The following is a 21,359-nucleotide window of genomic DNA, read 5'->3' as shown; positions in this document are numbered from 1 at the left end:
TATGTAATTAGTTTTTTAATTAAACTATATTTAATACTTCTAATTAGCGTCCAAACATCTGAGGTGACAGGAGCAAAAATTTTGCCATTTGACGTTTTGCTATTTGGGGTGGATCCGAACGGACCCTAAATCACCGACAGGAGGTGATTACAGGAAAGACTCCAAGTGTTTTTGCCTTTTTTAAATGGCGGCTGGGCTGTGCGGCCATGCACATGAGTTGGACGCATGTATGGAAGATGATGGTGGGGTGGGCTTTTCTTTCTCGTCTTCTACTTTTGAACCCTGTCATATTTGCTCTCAGATTATGCAGTAAAAATCATTCTTTGCTTTTGTCTTGAAAAATAATAGTTTTGTAATGCCTTTAGTTTGTTATACTTCCAAGTTGTACCTCGTTTTAGCCAATCATGATATATAAATTAGGCACAGCGTATACGTAGCAAAAACTATGTATACAGATTTACCAAAACGACATACAATTTGGAACGGAGGGAGTAGATGTTATAACCGCATTGCAGTAGAAATTAGTGGTCAAAGTTTGCAATCATATGACCTTAAAAGTAAATGGTTTCTAGTATTTTGACCAAAGGGAGTTCTGGCGCTTCTAGTCTAGAATTAAGATCCAAGCTGACACGGTAACAAGAAAGCTTGCAATCATGTGACGCTTATAGTATTTTTTTTTTGTTTTGATTTGTGCTCCACGCACAAAATGAGGTGGCCTCGTGATGTTGTTTACACCATACTTCGTGGGATCTTGCTCGTAAGTAAAATGACTTGTAGTGGGTTTGTCTGGTTTTAAATTAGTTTACAAATACTTTTCATGATGAATCTAGTATCATAACATAAGATTTATCTCAAAATCATCATCTATGTAAACTTTATATATCATGGTCATGAGTTAAAAATAAGTTTGGTACGTATAATTCATTAAACGACTTGCATGCTGAACCAAGAGAATACCATATACTTTTATAATTTTTTAACAAACAGCTAATAAACTAAAATGAAACCCGAACAAACCATAAATTTGTTATCTGAAATCCTCCTGGTGCGAGGCATGTGTTTAGAGGCCTGATGAGGATGACGCACGCGGATCTGCAACTAATTTGCCCCGAGCACCAGCGTCTAGCTAGTAGCAGTGACAAGAATTTGTGCTGATCGATGATCATTAGTTAGCCTATTCCATGCCGAAAATCCTCTTGACTTGACTTTCTTCTGCTCCAATCCCCGTTTTATTCCTGGTCTCTTCAGTCATCTCTCCATTCGAATCATGTCAAAGAAAAAGGCACGCTGTTGATTTTCTCGGTCAAACAAGAGCCATGCATGTGCCGGCGGCGAGCACGCTGGCTGGTCCATTGGAACAGATAAAATGGAAGGTTGGATACCACAACTTGTATTCCAGGAATGGATCTCAAATTTGCAGGAATCCTTTCTTTCCTCTCGTTTTGTTTCGACAAAAGAGAAGTAGTGGTGCGATAGTGCGCTTGACGCCGTCATCTTACAAGGATGGATGGCCACTTAGGTCCGTTTCAAATCGATCACTGTTGTGTGAAATTTTGCCATTTTTCAGACAAAAAACGCCCTTCATTCATATCTGCTAGTGTGCTGTGTCCTTTCATGTGGCTGGTTTTTGACAACTCGGCAGGCAGAGCAGACGCGGAGAGGGATCCCGCGTGACGTGGACGTCTCCTGGCTGCTGATGCCGGAGCCGTGAGCGGTGAGGTGGGCCCCCGATTTCAGTAGCCTGGCCCGCCGTTTGCGTCGAGTCCGGAGGACGAGCGACGCAACGCAAGCGACCAACCACGCCGTGGGTCCTGTGATCCTGTCTGCGTGCAAGCTGGGTTGACTAGTCCCCGCTCCCTTTCTCCGCACATGCAACTGGCGTCTCAGCCGTCGCAGAACACAGCCACGCAGGCCGAAACTTGCAAGCGCACGGCCCACGATGGCGTAGCTTCAACTATTTGTTTTATCGCCCAGTTCGTTTCTTTCTTCCTTTTTTTTCACTTTCTTTCTTCTTTTTTTCATTCTCACGCAGCGGGCATGGTCCAACGGAGGAAAGCGCTGACATTGTATTTGTCGGAGAATTTCTCCAGCCGGGTGGCGGAGTGTACTCGCCTAATTCTAATTTAGGATGAGTTTGAGGAAGTTAAGGAATGCTAGATCGAGGCGTATGAATACGGAAAGCATACAAGTGTTTAGAGTGGTCCAGGCCGTCGGAGCGTAAGACCCTGCATCCACTGTGTGTTGTATTGCTTGCGAGAAAGCTTGTGTGCTTGAGCGCTTGAGAGCTTCTGCGGGTGTGCCTAAGCTTGAGCGCTTCTGGGACTTTGGAAAAACTTGAGTTCTAACGTGCGCGCCCTCCTATTTATAGGCTCAAGGGGGGCGCGTACACTGAGCGGGGTCCCAACAGGTGAACCCGGCGTACATATTAGAGCTTTAAATGCTACAGATTCGGAAATCTTCCTCTTTAGCTCCCGTACGTATCCTCTACTAGGGCATGATCATGTGCCGTCTCGCTAGCACAGTATCTGCTGTCAGTGTCATGTGTTGTCTGTAGGATCAGTTCCCGCTGACAGGCGAAGGGGCGATGTTGACCTGCTGTGCTGTAGCCTCCGCGCACTGTAGCAGCGCACGCCGCGACCCTCCTGCAGCAGGTCATTATGACCCTTCGCTCACGCGCGCGGCGCCGTGATGTGACTACACGCCGCTCGCCCGCGCACGCAGTGCGGTGATGCGACGCACCACCTCGGTAACTGGCGGGCTTACCGTGGTGTCAGCATACCTGCCCAATATATCAGTGGACAGTCCATACTCTGTCTCGGGCACGCGCACCCCAACCACCCGCATTTAATACGGTGGTTGGGCTGGCTTCCCGTAGAAGACTAGCTGCCACCGGATACGTGGCGGTGATGGTTTTAGCAGCCGCTTCCCCAGGGGCATGTGGCGGCACCGGACCTCCTCCCTGGAGGGAAGGGAGGTATCCGGGGAGGAGGGAAGGGAGGTATGCGGGGAGGAGGTCCGGTGCCGCCCTGGCTAGCACAGGCGCACAGATCCCCTGGGGGTCCGGCCTTCACACGTAGGGGCCCAAGACCACCCCGTGGTGGTCGGGGCCAGCAGTAGCTGTTCCTGAGAACCTTGTCCTCGTGGGCACGTGGAGGCGCCGGACCTGCTAGAGCGTGGGGGGAAGTCCGGAGACCGTGTTCCCAGCTGTCAGCCCTGTGCCGTACGCCCCGTCACCTAAAGACTTAGTGCGAGGTTACGGATAACCCCGCGCCTCTCTGAACGGACACACTGGCAGGAGGTACCCCTGTCTATATGTACCGACAGTATTGATTCTTGTGCAAATAAGGATAGAAAAAAGATATAGTTCAAAAAATATTGATTATGCTTAAATTATACTTTATGGAATATTTTTACTTATCTCAGAATATTTTCTCCGGAACATTTAAATTTATTTCATGGACCATTTTCCTTTGAAACATTTTATAATGTTCTAACATATATAAATGTTCTAACAAACATATTGTCCTGACTATTTTATATGTATAAACAATATATTATCTTCCAAACATTTATAAACATTCTACAATTTGATTAAAGATGGTCAATGGAACAATTGAATGTCGGTGTTCTCGTCGGCTTCTGCTCCAGCGCTGCTCTCGTCGGCATCCATCTCCGGCGCACCAGCCCAAGCGCGGCCTCGCTGGCAAGGCGGCGGAGAAGACGCGGACGCCGGCGGGGGCCATGCGCGGCGGCGGGGTTGCATTGCCAGGCGCGGACGACGCGGATATAGGCCGGCAGCCGGCAGAACCATCAGCAGGCAGGGGAGTTGCCGGGGCCGGCACGGTGACAGGACTCGCCGCCGTTCTGGGGACGATGATTGCGATCCCATGTCACATCACCAGCTCCTGACTCTGTCTGCGATCCATGCTCCAGCGCAATCATCCCGAGTTCTTAGCGTGTGATCTCTATCTGCTGCCGCTTTGCCCCTGGATAGCCGAATTCTTGGATAAAGCTCCAAGCCCTGCCGATGGCTAATATATGATGATCCACAAATTGCAGATGAGAACAAATGCATCAGCATCTAATGATCACAGTATACACACACTGCATGCATATATATTGTGTCCAGCAGAGATAGAGGTTGGTTGGGGCCATGGGCCATGTCATTGGCTCCTGGAGCTATAGCTTGCTGCTTGCCTCTGTGCCTCCTCATGCTGGTCCACCGCGCCACTGGCCACTGCCATCTCTGTCACATGACCGGGCCGCCGTGACAAACATATCTGAAGTATCAGATGCAGAGATAACTCCACTGATAGTTGTGCGCCTCACTGAAATTAAAGATCTAGTTATGCAATGATGGCGTGGGCATCATCGGCAGGGCATGTTTATCTTATTTTGGATAGGATTTGCGAGGTTGCCCTTTTTTAGCCTAATTTGCAAGTTTGCTTCCAACGAAGGAAAGCTCCATCAAAAGCAAGCGCCAGCGTTCGTGAACAGAGCTTAGAGAGGAGACGGGTGACCAACTCTTTTGCTACAGAGCAGAGGTCGTGCTCGTTGTTAACCCGGGTGTTCGAAGCAGTATGTTTTAGACCACATAGTACCTAGTACCTACTACAACCCTGTTAAAAAGATAGTTTAGGAGCACCCAACATTTTTAACCTTTTATTAATATTAGAAAAAGAGTGTCTATTCGCAAAATTCAAAGAAGAGAAGAGAAGAGAAGAGAAGAAAAGTAAAGAAAAAGGACTCTAAAAAAAGTACAAGCGGACTCAATCTGGTTGGCTAACTTATTAGAGAGTGGAGCTAGCAGCCATGATTTGAATTTCATGTGCACATAGCCAGGGTTTAAATCCTATTTTTCTAAAAAAAAGAAAGAAAAAGGAGAGCGTAGAATTTCATTTCTCGACACCACTTGGATAAGCGTTTCAATTGGAGTATTGGAGATCTCACCTTTTCTTTATCTATATAAGTACTTTCTTAGTAACGGAGTGCAAGAATGAAGAATGACTAGATGCGAGTATTTAGCAGTGCATACAATGATATATATACAAACAGTGTGTGACTCTCTGCTTGACTGCTTCGAAACCAACGGGGACAGACATACACGGTTTTCTATAAACCAAGGCCCCGCCGAAAAGGACGCCGGCCGGAAAAGAAACCCGCGACCCGCCGTCGCTCTCCCAGGCCATTCCCGTGGACGACCGCCGCCGTCGACGCCTCTGTCCGATCCAATCCAACTGCAAGCAGCCCAATCCCGTCCGCTGCCATCCTAAAAACCCCCGCCTTTATAAACCCTCCTGCCGGCACGCCCTCCCACACACCACCAATCCAATCCACCACAGCTCACGAGATGATTCCCAGTCCGGACACCGGCGATCGCAAGCAAGAGCCCGCGGCGGCGCTAGAGCCGTCGGACATGGGCGAACTCATCCCGGGGCTCCCGGAGGATCTGGCCCGGGAGTGCCTGGTGCGAATCGGGTTCGACCAGCTCCCCGCCGCGCGCCGCGTCTCGCGCGGGTGGAAGGCGGAGGTCGAGTCGCCCTTCCACCACCGCCTCCGCCGGCCCCGCCCGCTCCTCGCGCTCGCGCAGGCGCGGCCCCCGCTCGCGGGCTCCGGCCCGGCGCGCAAGTACGCCGCCGCGGGGGGCTATTCGTACCGCCTCGTGCTCCACGACCCGGGCGCCAGCACGTGGACGCCGCTGTCCGCCCTCCCCGGCGCGCGTGGCGGCGGCGGCCTCCCGCTGTTCTGCCAGCTCGCTGCGGTCGGCGAGGGCCCGGCGACGAAGCTGGTGGTGCTGGGCGGGTGGGACCCCGAGACGTGGGCGCCGACGGCCGCGGTGCACGTGTACGACTTCGTGGTCGGCCTCTGGCGCCGCGGCGCGGACATGCCGCCGCCGCGGCGGTCGTTCTTCGCGTGCGCGGCTGTCGGCGGCAGGGTGTTCGTCGCGGGCGGCCACGACGAGGAGAAGAACGCGCTGCGGTCCGCGGCCGCGTACGACGCCGCGGCCGACGCGTGGGCGGCGCTCCCGGACATGGCGCGGGAGCGGGACGAGGCCAGGGGCGTCCGTGCCGGCGCCAGGTTCGTCGCGCTCGGCGGGTACCCGACGGAGGCGCAGGGCCGGTTCGCGGGCTCCGCCGAGGCGTTCGACCCGGCCACCTGGTCGTGGGGGGCCGTGCGGGAGCGGGTGATCGAGGACGGCGCGTGCCCGAGGACCTGCTGCGCCGCGCCGGAGACCGCCACGGACCCGATGTACATGCTCCGCGATGGACACGTCATGGCGCGGGACGCCGGCGAGGGCGGCGCGTGGCGAACGTTGGCGCGCGTGCCGGAGGACGGGCGCGCGGCGGCGGCGGAGGTCACAGCGCTCGGGGACGGCCGCGTGGCCGTCGTCGGCTCCGCGTGCCACGGCGCCGAGCAGACCGTGTACGTGCTGAGCCACGGCGGGGCGGCGACGCCGTCGTGGACGCGCGCCGCCGCGCCGCCGGAGTTCACCGGGCACGTGCAGGCCGCATGCTGTGTACAGATATAGAGTGCAGAATTTCTCCATTCGGCTGCACTGTTGTGAATGTGAGCATGATGTACAGATATAGACGCGACCGAATGCATGAGCATGATGTTGTTGCCGGGCCAGCCAGCCCCGACCCAAAACCCCAAATCAAGAGCATCGAGGTTAATCATCTTTCAGTCATGGCGGCCGATGCTCGACAATGCAGAAACGGAGGGGCGATGTCAGACTCCTCGGCCTTCGCGCGCCCTCGCAGCGACGAGGAGGTGCCACCTTTGAAAATTGGATGTCTAGTCGAATTCGGCGCTGCCTTCCTCGACAAGTTCGGACTTGGGGTCGGAGTCGATCGGATCCATCAGCGCATAAAACCATGAGGCTCGAGGTCACGCCAGCGGCGGACCCAGGAATTGAAATTAGCTTAGTCTTTGCAAAAAAATCCAAAACGCGATCCGGTACGATCTAATAGCAGTTCGGTGAGAATACGGTATATAATGATCAAATTTACAATAACATAAGTAAAAAGGTCCCATAATACATTCAATTCAACAAATTAGTTCAGAACTCGAATAATTTACAATATAAAAAGTTGCAACATCAATAAAATCTTACATATAGAAGATTACAATATTAATCTAGTCTAATGCTTATGCTTTAGGCTTTCTCATGGTCATGAAAGTGTGAATTATATCATCCTTACTTGTATTAGAGAAAATTTCACGCTCAATAAAAGTGACCAAACAATTATTCAATAACTCATCGCACATGCGATTTCTCATTTGATTCTTCACTAGATTTAACACAAAAAAATACTTTTTCCACAGTTGCAGTTGCCACGGGTAGAATCAATGCCAATTTAAGGATAAAAACACCATACGTCGGTGTTTTACCGCCACACCCACCGACGTATACTCCCGAGGTGGTGAGTTTGTAGGTAGCGTGTCGCCGAGATCAGGAACTCGAAGGTGCAAAGGAACATAAGGTTTTAGATAGGTTCGGACCGCCGAGAGCGTAATACCCTACGTCCTGCGTGGTTTTTATTGCCTTTGATGATGATTGTCCCCGAGAGGGTCCTGTCCGTCCTTATATAGTCTAGGAGGACAGGCTTACATGGAATTCCTAGTCGGACACAAGCAAAGTAGTCGTACCCGAGTACTTCTCGGGTAGTTTTTTACCGTGTCCGACTAGTTTCACTACTGTACGACTAATCCTACTGCATTACGATTAGTTACAACTGATGTAGGGCGTGACCCATATCCCATCCCGTATCCTAAAAGAAGTGTGCCACGTGGACAGTCCCGTGTACCTGAGTCGGACAAGCCCCCGAGCTCTTCGTAGCCGAGTACTGCAGGCGTCCGAGTACTTCTAAAGGCGTCTTCAAGTTCTCCCAAACTCCATCTTGAAGGTGTCCTCCAAATATTTCCTTGGCTGTGTCGAGACTGTGAGGTGCTCACACCCCGAGTAATTGTCCAATCTTTTTTATATGAGGTGTGATTAAACTCGCACTCCATATGGAATAGCCCCCGAGACTTAGTTTGACTCGTAGAATCAAGCTGAGGATCAATTTAATCTTGAGTCTTCTATCCTTATCTTGCAGCAAATTTGAAAAATAAGTCATTCATGACACGTATCCCGCAGCCCCCGAACCTTGAATCCAAATCCCCAGGTTTTGAAAAATAAAGGATCCAAAGAATCGTGGCATGCAATGTATGACAGAAAAGATTTGATGGTGAATATATGCAAATTGGTGTAGTAAATTTGAAAATCTCTTTTTTGGGATGAATTCCCTGAAAAATGGTTAAACAAATAACATCCCAAAAAACACCCAAAATTACCTCTCAAATCAACTTTTGTGCCCAGAGCCAATGACTAACTAAATCTTCTGGGTAATAATTTGAACAAACCCCTTATTTTGGAATAAAATCTCTGAAATAATAGTTAACAAAACATCTACTCAAGATAGATCTTTAAAAGCCTCTTGGGTCGTGTACTGTTGAGTTGTTGTACAGGATCCAGTATGTAAACATGAGAGTTGTCTCTTTAGATGCGCTGAGTCCCTTGTCGTTGCTGCTCCCGAGCTAGGAGCCAGATGATAAGCATAAGGTAGTTGTAGCATAAAGGTGGCACTAGCCCCCGAGCCCAAGCATGGAGCAAGTAACCGCTGGTGCTTGAGCAATCGATGAAGCCATCTGGTCGGAGTCGATCCCGTCTAGGATTGTAGTAAAGACAAGTAGTCGAACATAAGCAGTGCTAGTCGCAAACTAGTAAACTTTTTATCATGGGAGCGAGGCCCCTTCAATACCATAGTCTACAAGTCGAAAATAAATAATATGTTACTAAAAAATAAGGGAGCGAGACCCTTCAGTAGACTTGCGTGCAATACCAGTCGTAAACCAGTAGAACAGTGTTGTACTGGAAGTATGAGCGCAAGGTTCTTTCAGTAACCCAAGATACTAGTCGGAAACCAGTAATAAGTTACTGGAAGTATGGGAGCGAGACCCCTTCAGTAAATCTGCACGTAGCACCGGTCGTAAACCGGTAAAACGAAGTTGTACTGGTAGTATCAATCTCCAGGCGCTAGTAGAAGATGTTTCCAGTTGATTAAGGATGAAACCGACGTAGATGTTCAATATTCCAAGAATTTGGTACCTTCTTGCCATCCGAGCATTGTAAGCGATAAGATTCAGGGCCTGTAACCTTGTGCACGATGAAAGATCCTTCCCGTCGTGAATTAAGCTTGTGTAGACTAGTATTATTCCGGATTCATCGAAGAACCATATCTCCAGCGTTGAAAGAGCGTCGTTGAACGTTCCTGTTATGGTAACGACGAACTCCTTATAAGTAGCAGGCCGATTGCAACAATACATTGCATCGGATTTCTTCAGCTGAGTCGAGCTCGAGATGTCTTGCAGCGTCGCCTCGCCTTCTTCAAATATCTCCAGTAGAGGAGACTTCCACATCACATCAGCTGGTAATATAGCTTCAGGTCCGTATACGAGAAAAAAAGTGACTAGCATGTGGCTTTACTTGGCTGTATACGAAGCTCCTAGACTACTGATGATATCTCATTGATCCACTTGCCGCTCTTTTTGCTGTTCTCGTCATAGAGTCGTTTCTTCGATCCATCAAGAATCAAATTGTTGGCGCGCTCAACCTGGCCATTGGCACGCGGGTGAGCTACTGAAATATATTTCACTTCAATGGATCTGCGTTCACAGAAATACCAGAACTGATACGAGTGGAAATTGGATCCCAAATCTGTGATAATGGTGTTGGAGAAGCCAAAGCGGTGTAAGATATCGCGGATGAAAGTAACCACTCGATCTGCAGTGAGCGTTGCAATTAGCTTGTATTCGATCCACTTGGTAAATTTATCGATAGCCACCAACACGTGTGTAAAACCTCCACACATCTTCTCTCACTAAAGATCATGTTTCTGTATTGCAACAAGTTTAATAGATAGCTCAGTAAGTAACTTTAGGCCTTGGAATCTATCATCCTCTCTCACATCATCAATATACGTATCAAGTTGGAGTTCAAGTTCCATCAATTGAGAACTTGAAAAGTCTTTAGGGTAAAAAATTACAAGTCAAAGTACTTTTTTTATCGAAAGAGGCAAATGAATTGGAAGGATTCAAAACCGACATACAAAGAAGCAACTCTATACTAACTTCGTCAAATCGATTCTCAAGCTCTTGATGAATTCTATCAATCACACCAATGTACACTTCTCTTCTATAATAATCATCATTGTTTGTTCCGGGTAAAACCGATGGGATCTTCCAGGAGGCTCATATTTACCATCCATTGTAGGGATATCAATGGAATATTTTCTGCAAAATGTTGTAACTTTTGCTAAGAAACCTTCCCACCTATGAGACCTCATTTGTTGCATTTTTTTTGCCAAACTGACAAATGATATTCCATTCACAATATCTTAATCCCTCTTTTGCAATGACTAGAATAACTCATTTGTGTATCCAAGAATGACAAGCACCAAGTGTGCTTTGAAAACAAACTCACATGGCTCAAAAATCAGAACCATAGCATGTATGTTCGCCCAATCATCTTTTTACGTGGGATCTTTTCCAAGAGTTTCGAGTACTTCCTGAATTGTAGAATACATGTCAATGATATGCAAGATAGTTTTATAGTGAAAACTTCATCTAGTGTCACCGAGTTTAGCCAATTCCATCTCTTGATTTAAACCACTCCTATTTTTTATTTCACCCAATTCAAGTGCCTTCTTCAGTTTTCGAGCTCTAACATCTCTAAGCATATCATGACCTTTGCAAGAACGGGCTTGCTAGCATCCGAACGTCCAATGGGAACTTTCCCAATGGATGCGCCATTGCAACATCGAAATAAGATATCTACAAAATATATAGGTGCAACATTGGAAAATGTACGAAAAAACTAATTAAATTGTTTGACTCTCGAATACGAAAATTCCCGCAGCAGCGTAAACATTATATTTCATGCAATATTTATCATAAAATATGCGAAAATAAAGATTGCGATATCAAAAATCAACTATTAAAATATACGTCAGAGCACCTCGTCCGGACGTCCGTGCCTTAGCATCGAAACTCCTATAATATTCGTCAAGTTCGGACTTGGGTTCGGAGTCGATCGGATCCATCAACGCATAAAACCACGAGGCTCGCAACCGGAAGGTCGTGCTCCACCATCAGAAGAAGCCGCCGCCGCCATCTTTATCTCTTTTCGAGAGAGGAGAGGAGAGGAGTTGGACATGGACATGGACATAGACTTGGCGCCGGCCGTCGCTGCCAGGGGGAAGAAGAGGCCCGCCGGCTCGGAGGACGCGGCGGGGCTGGAGCGAGACTGACGCCAGGAGGAGCAGCTGCGCGGGAAGGTTCCCAAGTGGAATTCGCGGGAGGACGAGGCGCGCGAGGACTTCCCTCCCGAGATCAGGGAGCTCCTCCACCAGGGCTACATGCTCGTTAGGGGTGTAAATTGGTGACCTTAATTGCACCTCCAACCCTCCAGTCTCAGCGTCGTTGGGGTGAGAAAATTAAACGAGGGACGCCGTTGGAGATGGATGGCATGGAGGTGGACGGCGCGCCGGCCGCGGCGGTGAAGCAGGGCACGAAGCGGCGCGCCGGCGCGGCGGAGGCGTCCGGGCTGGAGGACTGGCGCTGGGAGGAGCTGCGTGGGAGGAAGGTGCACCAGGGAAGCTGCTGGAACAGGAACATGACCCGACCCGACATCCACCCCCCCCCCCCCCCCCACCCCCCCACCCCCCCGACATCAGGTAGCTCTTGCACCAGAGCCGCATGGTGAGGATCCGGGGCGCCGCTATCGTCGCCCGCAGCCGCAAGGAAAGGGAGGACCGCGCACGCTGCCTGGAGCTCGAGCTTCACTCTGCAGTTCATTGCCATCAGGCCAAAGCCGCTCCACTGCATTAGATCCGTAGGACACCTGCCTAGTGTTATGCATGTACAACGAATCACATGATTGTCTCAATACAGACCAAACGAAATTACACTACTTTTTCCAAGCAGCAGATGTTTTATTCTCCTGCTGTCCCTCTTTGCTTGCCGTTTGAGATATGTTCAAGGGTGTCAAAAGGCAAAACATGTCTTTATGCCTTCACCTGCGTCTCTAAGATTAGTTTGCTTGCCAAACTACGGTAGCAGCCAGTCAGAGTCAGCAGCAATCGGCAAGTTTTAGATTAGCTCACCTTATTACATTCGACCAGCATTAGTTTTTGTATGTTGCAGCTCCTGACTATCACATTCTCAGATGGATGTATAAACTATCACATTCTCACATGGATCCATCAGCCAATCACTTTGAGAAAAAGAATCCACATTATCCCTAAACCTAATTGGCAAGTCAGTTTCTACACAAAAAGGTCAGCAACTGCTTGTCTGTGTTCTCAAGTAATTGAATCCTCCCTTCCGTATGTCACTGCTGGATGACTAAGGTGTCATGCTTGCTTATAATTTCTAATAATCCTATCCAATCGTATGCATGTACAAAGCAATTCATTATGATCATCTCAATACATGCCAAACCAATGCAAATTACTACTTCCCCAAGCAGCAGCTGTTCCTTTTTGTTTGTTTTGAGCAAAAGCTCAGGCAGGTGCGCTACCTATTCGTTATAGAAGAAAAGGCACTAGTATTTACAGACTGTATCTGTATGCTGAAGGGAAAAAGAAAATTACAACAAGCATCAGGCTGTTTTGTTCACCCTGTGTTGGGTTTGATCACAGGCTGTTCCTGGTCCAACAGTACAGCATTATGTTCCTGGTCCCTGTGTTGTACTGCATAGCTGACAGATCAGATTGGCCCGCCCACTTCGTGCAACGATTTTGTCTGCCATCGGAAATTTCCGTTGAACAAGGAAACAAGTGAAGAAGGCACATTTATTTTCTACCTCTGCATTCCAGATTTTTTTTTCCCATTGGTAATCGGGATGCGATCCAATGAATTGGGCTGGGTAGGCTGATTCAACTGAGTAATCGCCCTTTGCATTAAGCATCCATATGATCTGGTTTTCTGCTTGTGTTAGCTGAATATCTTGCAGGGCTGCCCAGCGCTATGTGAACTGTCTTACGGCCTCTTCAGTGTTCATTCTTCTCAATCCACGCATCCATCTTTTGGTTGGTAATCCTGTTGCTACTGAGTAGTTCTTGCAGCAGGCTAGTTTGCAGCAGGCCAGCGTGATATCCATTGGTGCCCTTCCTTGAAGCGAATTATCTTACAGAAATTTGTCTTTTCTCCATTGCCAACTAAAATCACTGTGCAGACTTTGAACTGTTGCCGCCCTTTTGCCGTATGATCTGTTTGCATTCCTTCCCATGGCTTCTCTGGCCGTCTTCACTTGAAACACCACCACCTCAGACGCAATGCTCTGTCGAAGCGAGCCAAAGATGCCCAATCCTCCCAATTTTGGGGGGTTCTATTGACTCTTGTCCAATTAACAATGCAGTGGCCACCCCTTGCCTCTTCTGAGCTTTTCCATAGGAAATCTCTATAGATTCGGTCTATTCTTTTGGTTGCCCATTTGCACAGTGCAAATGAAGTCATGAGGTAGGTTGGAATAGCAGATAGGACTGATAGTACAAGTGCAATCGTCCTGCTCTGGTTAGAAATCGGCCTTTCCATCCTTGCAGCTTGGAACCTTGGTTCCTACCTTGTCGATGATGTGCCAGCTCCCAATCTCTTGTGGAGAAAATATGATCAATTTTCGTCAGTGTTGGATGTCCGTTGCACTTGACCAGGTGAATTTGCGGTCATATAAATGTAACACTTTCAGCTCCAGTTGGTCCCGTGTGGCTATGAACCTATTGATTCATTCTTCTGTCCACCCTTGTTTTTGTCGGATGCCCTGTAGATCAAATTGTGAACTCAGTTTTGTCAGCATCTTCTTGCAGCCCACATGCACCCGTTAAGCTCCACTCAAGATTGCTGGCTCTGCTCTGTATTGTGGCTGATACTTAAAATCTCCCCAACTCAACATCTTTTAGGTAGTAAATGTTGCAGTTAACAGGTTATAATCACCCCACCTCTCGTTCCATCTGCCGGTAGAACCATCTTCGTGCAACTGGTTTACATACTTTTTTTTATTTGTCTAGATTTGTTGAAGGGCATCAACAAAATGCCTAGAGGATGATTGAAAACCGTCTTCGTGCAGGGGTGATCCGTACCTAGACAGGATGACCGAAAACCTCTTGCAATCGCAGAAAACAAAGGAAACCAATCATTCGGAGTCTCAGGCGTCAAGGATTGTGCAGATCTATAGAGCAGGTTAATTCAGAAAATAATGGGCGAACTAGGAGTGCATACTTTTGCGATGCACAGGATGCCAGGATACACAGCAGTTTGGAGATTCGGTGAGAAGGTCTCCAGAGGCAACGGGCAGGGAAGCCTGGAAGTGGTGGAGCGCGGCGGTGCCACCGCACCTCCGGCGAGCCCCGCGCGCGCCGCGGAGTGGAGCGGATGGAGAGCCCGAACACCTTTCTTGATAGCCCGGGAACCGACCGCGCCTTGGGGCTCCGGCCACCAACTTCCCCCACGAGCTGGGGCGGCCGGCAGGAGGTAGGAGAGGCACTCAACGGACGGCCGGCGTCAGGCAGCGCTCCGGCGAGCCGCGGCGTGTGGATTGGGTCGCCATCTGTTAATTTCTAAAACTAACCCCAAGTATTTTCTAATAACACCCTACAGTTTAGAAATATTTTTATAGTAGCCCCACTTATTTTCATATTTCCCCCTATTTTGGATCGCGATTATTAGTCGCGATCCGAATATTTACAAAATGCCCCCTACGTTTTTCGTATAACCCCCTGCTTCAGGTCGGGTCCTTCTCCTTCCCGTCCGGCGCCGGCCGCCGCCGTCCTCCTGTCGCGCCGGGTGCGCAAAGCGCTAGAACCGCATTCACCGATCCCACCGATCAACAAGCTTGAGATTAATCCACAGGAATCCCCAGGAAGATCCCCACCCATGCGATTCGTCCACAAGAATCATATCTGACAGGACGCCAGGCCCGCGCGGCCATTCCCCGCGCCGGCCAGTCATGGCCACCTCCAGTAGGTGGTGATCCGATAAGTGTTCTGGAGACGCCAGTCCGGCTACTCCTCCGATGGGGGGCTGCCAGTGCCAGCCCAGCATGCTGCAGAAGTTTGTCGCTGAAACTCTGCTGCCGGAGCATTGGCAAGGCTGAGTGAGCACCTGGGTGGCCGGAGCTCAAAGCGTTAGCTGATCCGAACTGGAAAATCGCCCCATGCAGACGAAGTAGTAGCACGAGATAAATCCGACCAGGCGTGAGCGTGATTGTGCAGTGAGCACTGAAGATGAACCGGCCGACTCGCCATGCCCAACTCTGAATGTGTCAAAAGCCTGAAAGGTCCTGTTCAGTTTCTGATTGACAGGAGCAAAAAGATGGCAAGTACAGACAATCTATACCTTCAGACAAGCAGCATGTGTCGAGATGGGCAAAGACGCGGGGAAATCGCAAGATTCTGAATGCAGTCGACAGAGCTACGGTGCTGGCACTGGCAGGGGTGTACATCCCGCGATGGTGCCGTAGTAGCAAGTAAAAAATAGGCTGCACTGTCAAAGCATGTATGGCGTATCTTGATTACGGCCATCTCTGCTACGATGGTTTTGGTTGATGGTTACCTATTCCTGGCTGTTGCATTCTCGGAAGTTAAGGTGAACTATACACGATTTTGGCCACTCGCCCCTGCAGCGTATTGTGTGTCTAATATGCTGATGAGTAAGCCTACTACGACTTCAAACCAGGCCAAAGTTTTTGATGATCTTTTGAGGTTTAGATCATGATGCACAAAATATATATACACTCCAAAAAAGGGGGGAGAAAAGCCCAGATATTTGGCCATGCAAGCACAGTACGGCAAGGTCATACATGTGTACTCCACAAAAATAAAAGTGACGCTCCAGAGTGCAAGAGCATACGTGTATACACCAGCTAGGTGGTCGGTAGTGTTGGAAATAAATTTCTGTTAAGATATTGTTATCTTCACTGTTAAGAAAATATTTAAACCATCTAAACATGATTAAGAAAATCTAATGATAAAACCCTAATGGGCTGTGATCAGCAGGCCTATTAGGCCTGTTTCCAGAGGCTGGCCCCCAGCCCCACAGTGCCTATAAACATAAGGTCGTGGTTAGCATCTTAATGACGTAATCATCTCAATCTTAAACCTTAGCCACCGCTAGTCTGATTGCTAAAGGTATTGGAGGGGTTTGGAAGACCAAGCACTCCCGTTGGCGCCCGGAGGATGCCGATTCGCTGCTGCATCTCCTGCACCGACAAGAACGCCTACTTCCTTTACGGATCAGGCGTAAATGGTTGCTGCTACTGCTAACGCTGGTATAATGATTACCGTTTATTCAACATTAGATTGATTTGTCATGAACTAGGTTATGTTAAGTTTCTGGATAACGTGCCGCTAATATTAAGTTTTGGCAAATCTAACAATTAGTATCAGAGCTATCTTAACCTAGTCATGCACGGTCAATTTTGAGCCATGTTTATGCCTCTGTTTTCGTCGGTTTAAGATGCAAATGTGCTGTACAGATTAGATCCTATTGCACAGTTAAGGTTGATTCATGTTTTAGACGCAATTAGTTCCTGCAGAAAGGCTTTATGTGTTAATTATGCTTGATTAGATCTAAATCTTGGTTAATTAGTTTTCTGATCATGAGATTAGATCTAATCTAATTCGATTTATATCAAGTTTAAGTTTAATCTTGATCTGTTAATGCTAAGTATCTCGGATTAGATGCAAATGTTTAACATTTATTCTAATTCATGGTTAAACCGAGACAAAATTGATGTTTAGCTATGCAATTAAGATTAAGGCAAACTGCTAATTAATCTGTTCCCAAATTAGATCTCTGTTCACGTTTGATTTCCGCAAAATTAGATCCGAAATCATGAACACGATGCATAAGTAAGCATTGAGAGGAAGGGGAATACAAATCTTAGATCGATTTAAGAAAATCCTAAATCCCATGATGAACCCTAACCCTAACTTAAAAAAAATCACCTGCGAGCCCGTGCTGCTAGACCACCACGCCAGCCGGCGGCCCGCGCGCCGCCCCGCGCGCCGTCCCGCAGCTCCTGCAGCGCCACCTGGCCCCGCGCGCAGCGCCAGCGCTGCTGCGCCCGCGCGCCGCCCCACGTGGCATCCCGCACGGCCGCCCCGAGCGCCAGCCACGCGCCCGCACCGCTTGCTGCTGGGCCCAGCGCGCAGCCCGCGCGCCCGCCTGTTCGCCAGCGCAGCCCTCGCGCCAGCCGCGCGCCGCCTCGTGCGCGTCAGTGCCCGCGCGCTAGTACATTGCGGCCCGGCCGCCCGCTGCGCATCACTCCTCGGGCGCGCCGCCTGCGCACCGCCCGGCCGCTCCGCCAGCGCCGCCTCTCTGCCTGAGCGGCGGCCGTGCCTGGGGAAAAAGAAAGAAGTGAAGTGAGGGTGTGTGTTAGGGTTTCATTCCGACCACATGTTTTTATATGAGTTGCCGTGAGTTTCTGGCCATCCGATCGGAATGAAGCGTCCAGATTCACCGCACTAGGGTTTTCGCGGGATGGGCCAAATGGGCCAAATTGCACAGATTGGGCTGCGCGTATAGAGGAATGTTTTGGGCTGTTTATGAGTTTTAGCCCAGTTAATGTTTAAAGTCTTTTATTTACTATTTCTTATGTTTAAAGCTCAAGTTAATTGCTATTATGTTTAAAGTTTTAATTATTTCTATTGCACTTATTATTACCAGCATTATGTTAATTAATTTCCATGAGTTATGTAAATGTTTTTAATCCTGTTTTAGTTGCATTTATTCACTAAAAATTATGTTCATCCACCATAATCAATTAAGATGCACTCTATTTAAATGGAACCATCGGGAAGTTTATTTAGAGCACTTATAATTAATTCTGACCATCGTTGATTTAATTATGAGTTTAATGATAAATTTCGTTTGTTTTCCCCATCGGTGATGCAAATTAAAATTTATGTATGATTTTAATCAGACCATCGTAGGGTTAATTTCATACTTCTTATGCGCATCTTAATTGTGAGTTTAATGAAATTATTGTTCTCATAATTTTTCAGTGAACACTGTGATGGGCTACCTGAAATCCATTGAGCCACTGAATGGCACCAACTATCCAAGCTGGTATAAAGATGTTAATGTTGCCATTGCTGTGTGTGAGTATGATCTCGCCTTACGTCAAGACAAGCCAGCAGAGCCTGCTGATCCCGATGGTGATCGTACTGCCATTGAGAAGTGGGAGAGATCAGACAGAATGGCCAATATGATCATTAAGAACACGATCACTCCGGCCATCTGTGGTGCTATTCCTGATAAGGACCAGGATGGTAATGATCTGAGCGCCAGGGCATATCTTGCCAAGGTGGAGGAGAGCTTTAAGAGTTCTTCCAAGAATTATGCTAGCACCCTGATCATGAAGATGCTGACTTCACAGTATGATGGGCAAAGTGGAATCAGGGAGTATATTATGAGCATGTGTGACATGGCAAATAAGCTGAAGACACTGGATATGGCTATCTCTGATTGTTTTCTGGTGCACTTCATCATGACTTCTCTGCCAGTACAGTACAGTCCCTTCAAAATAAGCTACAATACTTAGAAGGTGACTTGGAGCATGGCTGAGCTCATTAGCTACTGTGTTGAGGAAGAAGAAAGGCAGAAAGCTGAAAGGATGAAGGATGCTGTCAACATGGTCAGCGAGCGCTTTGGGCGTGTTAGCATGAATAACACTCCTAAGTATGAGGCTGAGTCTGGCAGCAACAGGCAGCATAAGAAAAAGTTTAAGGGCCATAAGAGCAAGGCCGTGTCACATAAGAAGACCTCTAATGAGAGGCTGTGCAAGTTCTGCAAGTCACCTAAACATGAGCAGAAGAAATGCCATAGATTTAAGGAGTGGCTTAAGAATAAAGGTACAATTATTGATTATGTATCTTTTATTGATGAATCGTTCTTAGTGAATTTTTCTCCTAATACTTGGTGGATTGACTCAGATGTCACTGTGCACATTTCCAATTCACTACAGGTATTCAATTCGATCCGAACTATAAGAGAGGGGGAGCGAAGCCTAAGAGTGGCTGATGGCAATGAAGTGAAGGTTGAAGGCATTGGGAGCTTCGATTTGGAGTTACCAGGCGGGTTGAACCTTAGTTTGCATGATGTTCTTTATGTTCCCAGTTTGAAGAGAAACCTTATTTCTGTTTCGCGTTTTGATAAGTCGGGATATATTTGTGAGTTTGGCAACTCTGTGTGCAAAATTAAATTTCATAATTTAAGTGTGGGCCTTGGTCATTTGCAAGGCGATCTTTATTTGCTCTTTCTTGATAATGTTTATTCTGCAATGAATGTGGATGATGTATCGCATAAGCGTAAGCGTGATGATGAGACTTCTTCGAAATTGTAGCATTGTCGTTTGGGCCACATTTCGAGGGGGAGAATTGAGTGTCTCATAAGAGAAGAGATACTCCATTCATTAGATCTCTCAAAATTAGATCAACAATTCGTTGATTGTATTAAGGGGAAATTCACTAAGACAATTAAGAAAGGAGCTACTCGGAGTTCAGGCCTATTAGAAATCATTCATACTGATATTTGTGGCCCGTTCCTAGTAAAGTCTGTTGATGGTTTTGACTCGTTCATTACTTTCACAGATGACTTCTCTCGTTATGGTTATATTTACCCCATTCGTGATCGATCCGAGTCATTAGATAAATTCAAAATATTCAAGGCTGAAGTGGAAAATCAGCATAATGTCACTATTAAATTAGTGAGATCGGATCGAGGTGGTGAATATTATGGGAGACATGCTTCATTCGGCCAAGTACCCGGACCATTCGCTAAGTATCTAGAAGAGAATGGTATAAAGGCCCAGTACAGTATGCCGGGCGAACCATAGCAAAATCGAGTTGCTGAGCGTCGTAATTGTACACTAATGGATATGGTACGTAGCATGCTTAGTTATTCTACTTTTTCTGTGGAGCTGTGGATGGAAGCATTAAAAACAGCTGCGCACATACTAAATCGTGTTCCTTCCAAATCCGTGCCAAAAATACCTTATGAGTTGTGGTTTGGGAAGAAACCATCGCTTAATTATCTACGTGTGTGGGGCTGTCCAGCCGAAACTAAGTTATTTAATCCACATCAAAAGAAATTAGATAATAAGACAGCGAGCTGCTATTTTATCGGATACCCTGATAAGTCCAAAGGATACCGATTCTACTGTCCTGATCGCCTCACTAAGTTCGTTGAGACTAGGCAGGCTGTATTCTTAGAGGATGCAGGAATCAGTGGGAGCTTTCCGAGGAGGAAAATTAATCTTGAAGAAATACGGGCTGAGTTTCCCATCCCGGTAATTCAAGAAACAGTAACACCTCAGTTAGTGCCGCTGTTTGTTCCTTCCGTTCAGAGTACACCATCTGTTCAGAATACGCCTCCTGTTCAGAGTACTAGCGCTACTCCGCCTGTTGAAGTAGCTCCTGAGCCTGCGAGCGAACAACAAGCTGAGCAAATGGCGCCTAATGCTGAAGATGAGAACCCTGTCGAGGTGCCTCAGGCTGCACCTCAACCAGCACCTCAGCCTGTAGAACCATTAAGAAGATCACAGCGGGCTAGAAAAAAGACAGTTTTCCCTGATTATGAGACATACTTAAGTGAAGATATGTATGATATTGGGAAAGCTGATGATCCAAACACGTTTAGAGAGGCAGTATCATGTGAGAACTCTGCCAAATGGTTGAGGCCATGGAAGAAGAGCTTAAGTCCATGAGTTCCAATGATGTTTGGGATCTGGTAGATGTTCCTAGTGGAGTCAAACAAGTAGGCTGTAAATGGGTCTACAAGACTAAACGCGATTCTAAAGGGAATGTCGAACGATTCAAAGCAAGGCTTGTAGCCAAAGGTTTTACACAAAAGGAAGGGGTCGATTATAATGAAACTTTCTCCCCTGTGTCTAAGAAAGATTCATTCAGAATCGTTATGGCGCTAGTACTCATTATGACTTAGAGCTACATCAGATGGATGTCAAAACTGCGTTCCTGAATGGTGACTTGGATGAGACCATCTTCATGGCACAACCGGAAGGTTTTGTTGTGAAGGGCAAGGAACATTTAGGATGCAGACTTAAGAAATCTATTTACGGGCTTAAGCAAGCGTCAAGACAGTGGAACCTTAAATTCGATCAAGTGATTAAGAAATTCAGATTTAAGGAGAATGATGTAGATAATTGTATCTACACTAAGATAAAGGGTGGTAAATTTATAATTCTAGTGATTTATGTGGATGATATCCTATTAGCGAGCAGCGATAAGCGTATGCTATAT

At 47.6% G+C, this 21,359-nt stretch overlaps 2 protein-coding genes across 2 annotated transcripts; both read left to right on the top strand.

The window, feature by feature from the left end:
* Positions 1-5,330: 5,330 nt before the first annotated feature.
* On the top strand, positions 5,331-6,688 carry LOC112875170 (F-box/kelch-repeat protein At1g80440-like). The gene has a single exon (XM_025938914.1). It carries the CDS (start codon positions 5,351-5,353, stop codon positions 6,527-6,529), a length of 1,179 nt encoding a protein of 392 aa, XP_025794699.1. The 5' UTR covers positions 5,331-5,350; the 3' UTR covers positions 6,530-6,688.
* A 9,653-nt stretch (positions 6,689-16,341) lies between these two features.
* Positions 16,342-18,643, top strand: LOC112885463. The gene is made up of 2 exons (XM_025951081.1): positions 16,342-16,366; positions 18,105-18,643. The coding sequence occupies exons 1-2, from the start codon at positions 16,342-16,344 to the stop codon at positions 18,641-18,643; spliced, it is 564 nt and encodes a 187-aa protein (XP_025806866.1).
* The last annotated feature ends 2,716 nt before the right edge of the window (positions 18,644-21,359 follow it).

This window comes from Panicum hallii, chromosome 1, assembly GCF_002211085.1.
Source record: "Panicum hallii strain FIL2 chromosome 1, PHallii_v3.1, whole genome shotgun sequence".
Taxonomy (NCBI): Eukaryota; Viridiplantae; Streptophyta; class Magnoliopsida; order Poales; family Poaceae; genus Panicum; species Panicum hallii.
This window is presented reverse-complemented; position numbering and strand designations above follow the sequence as displayed.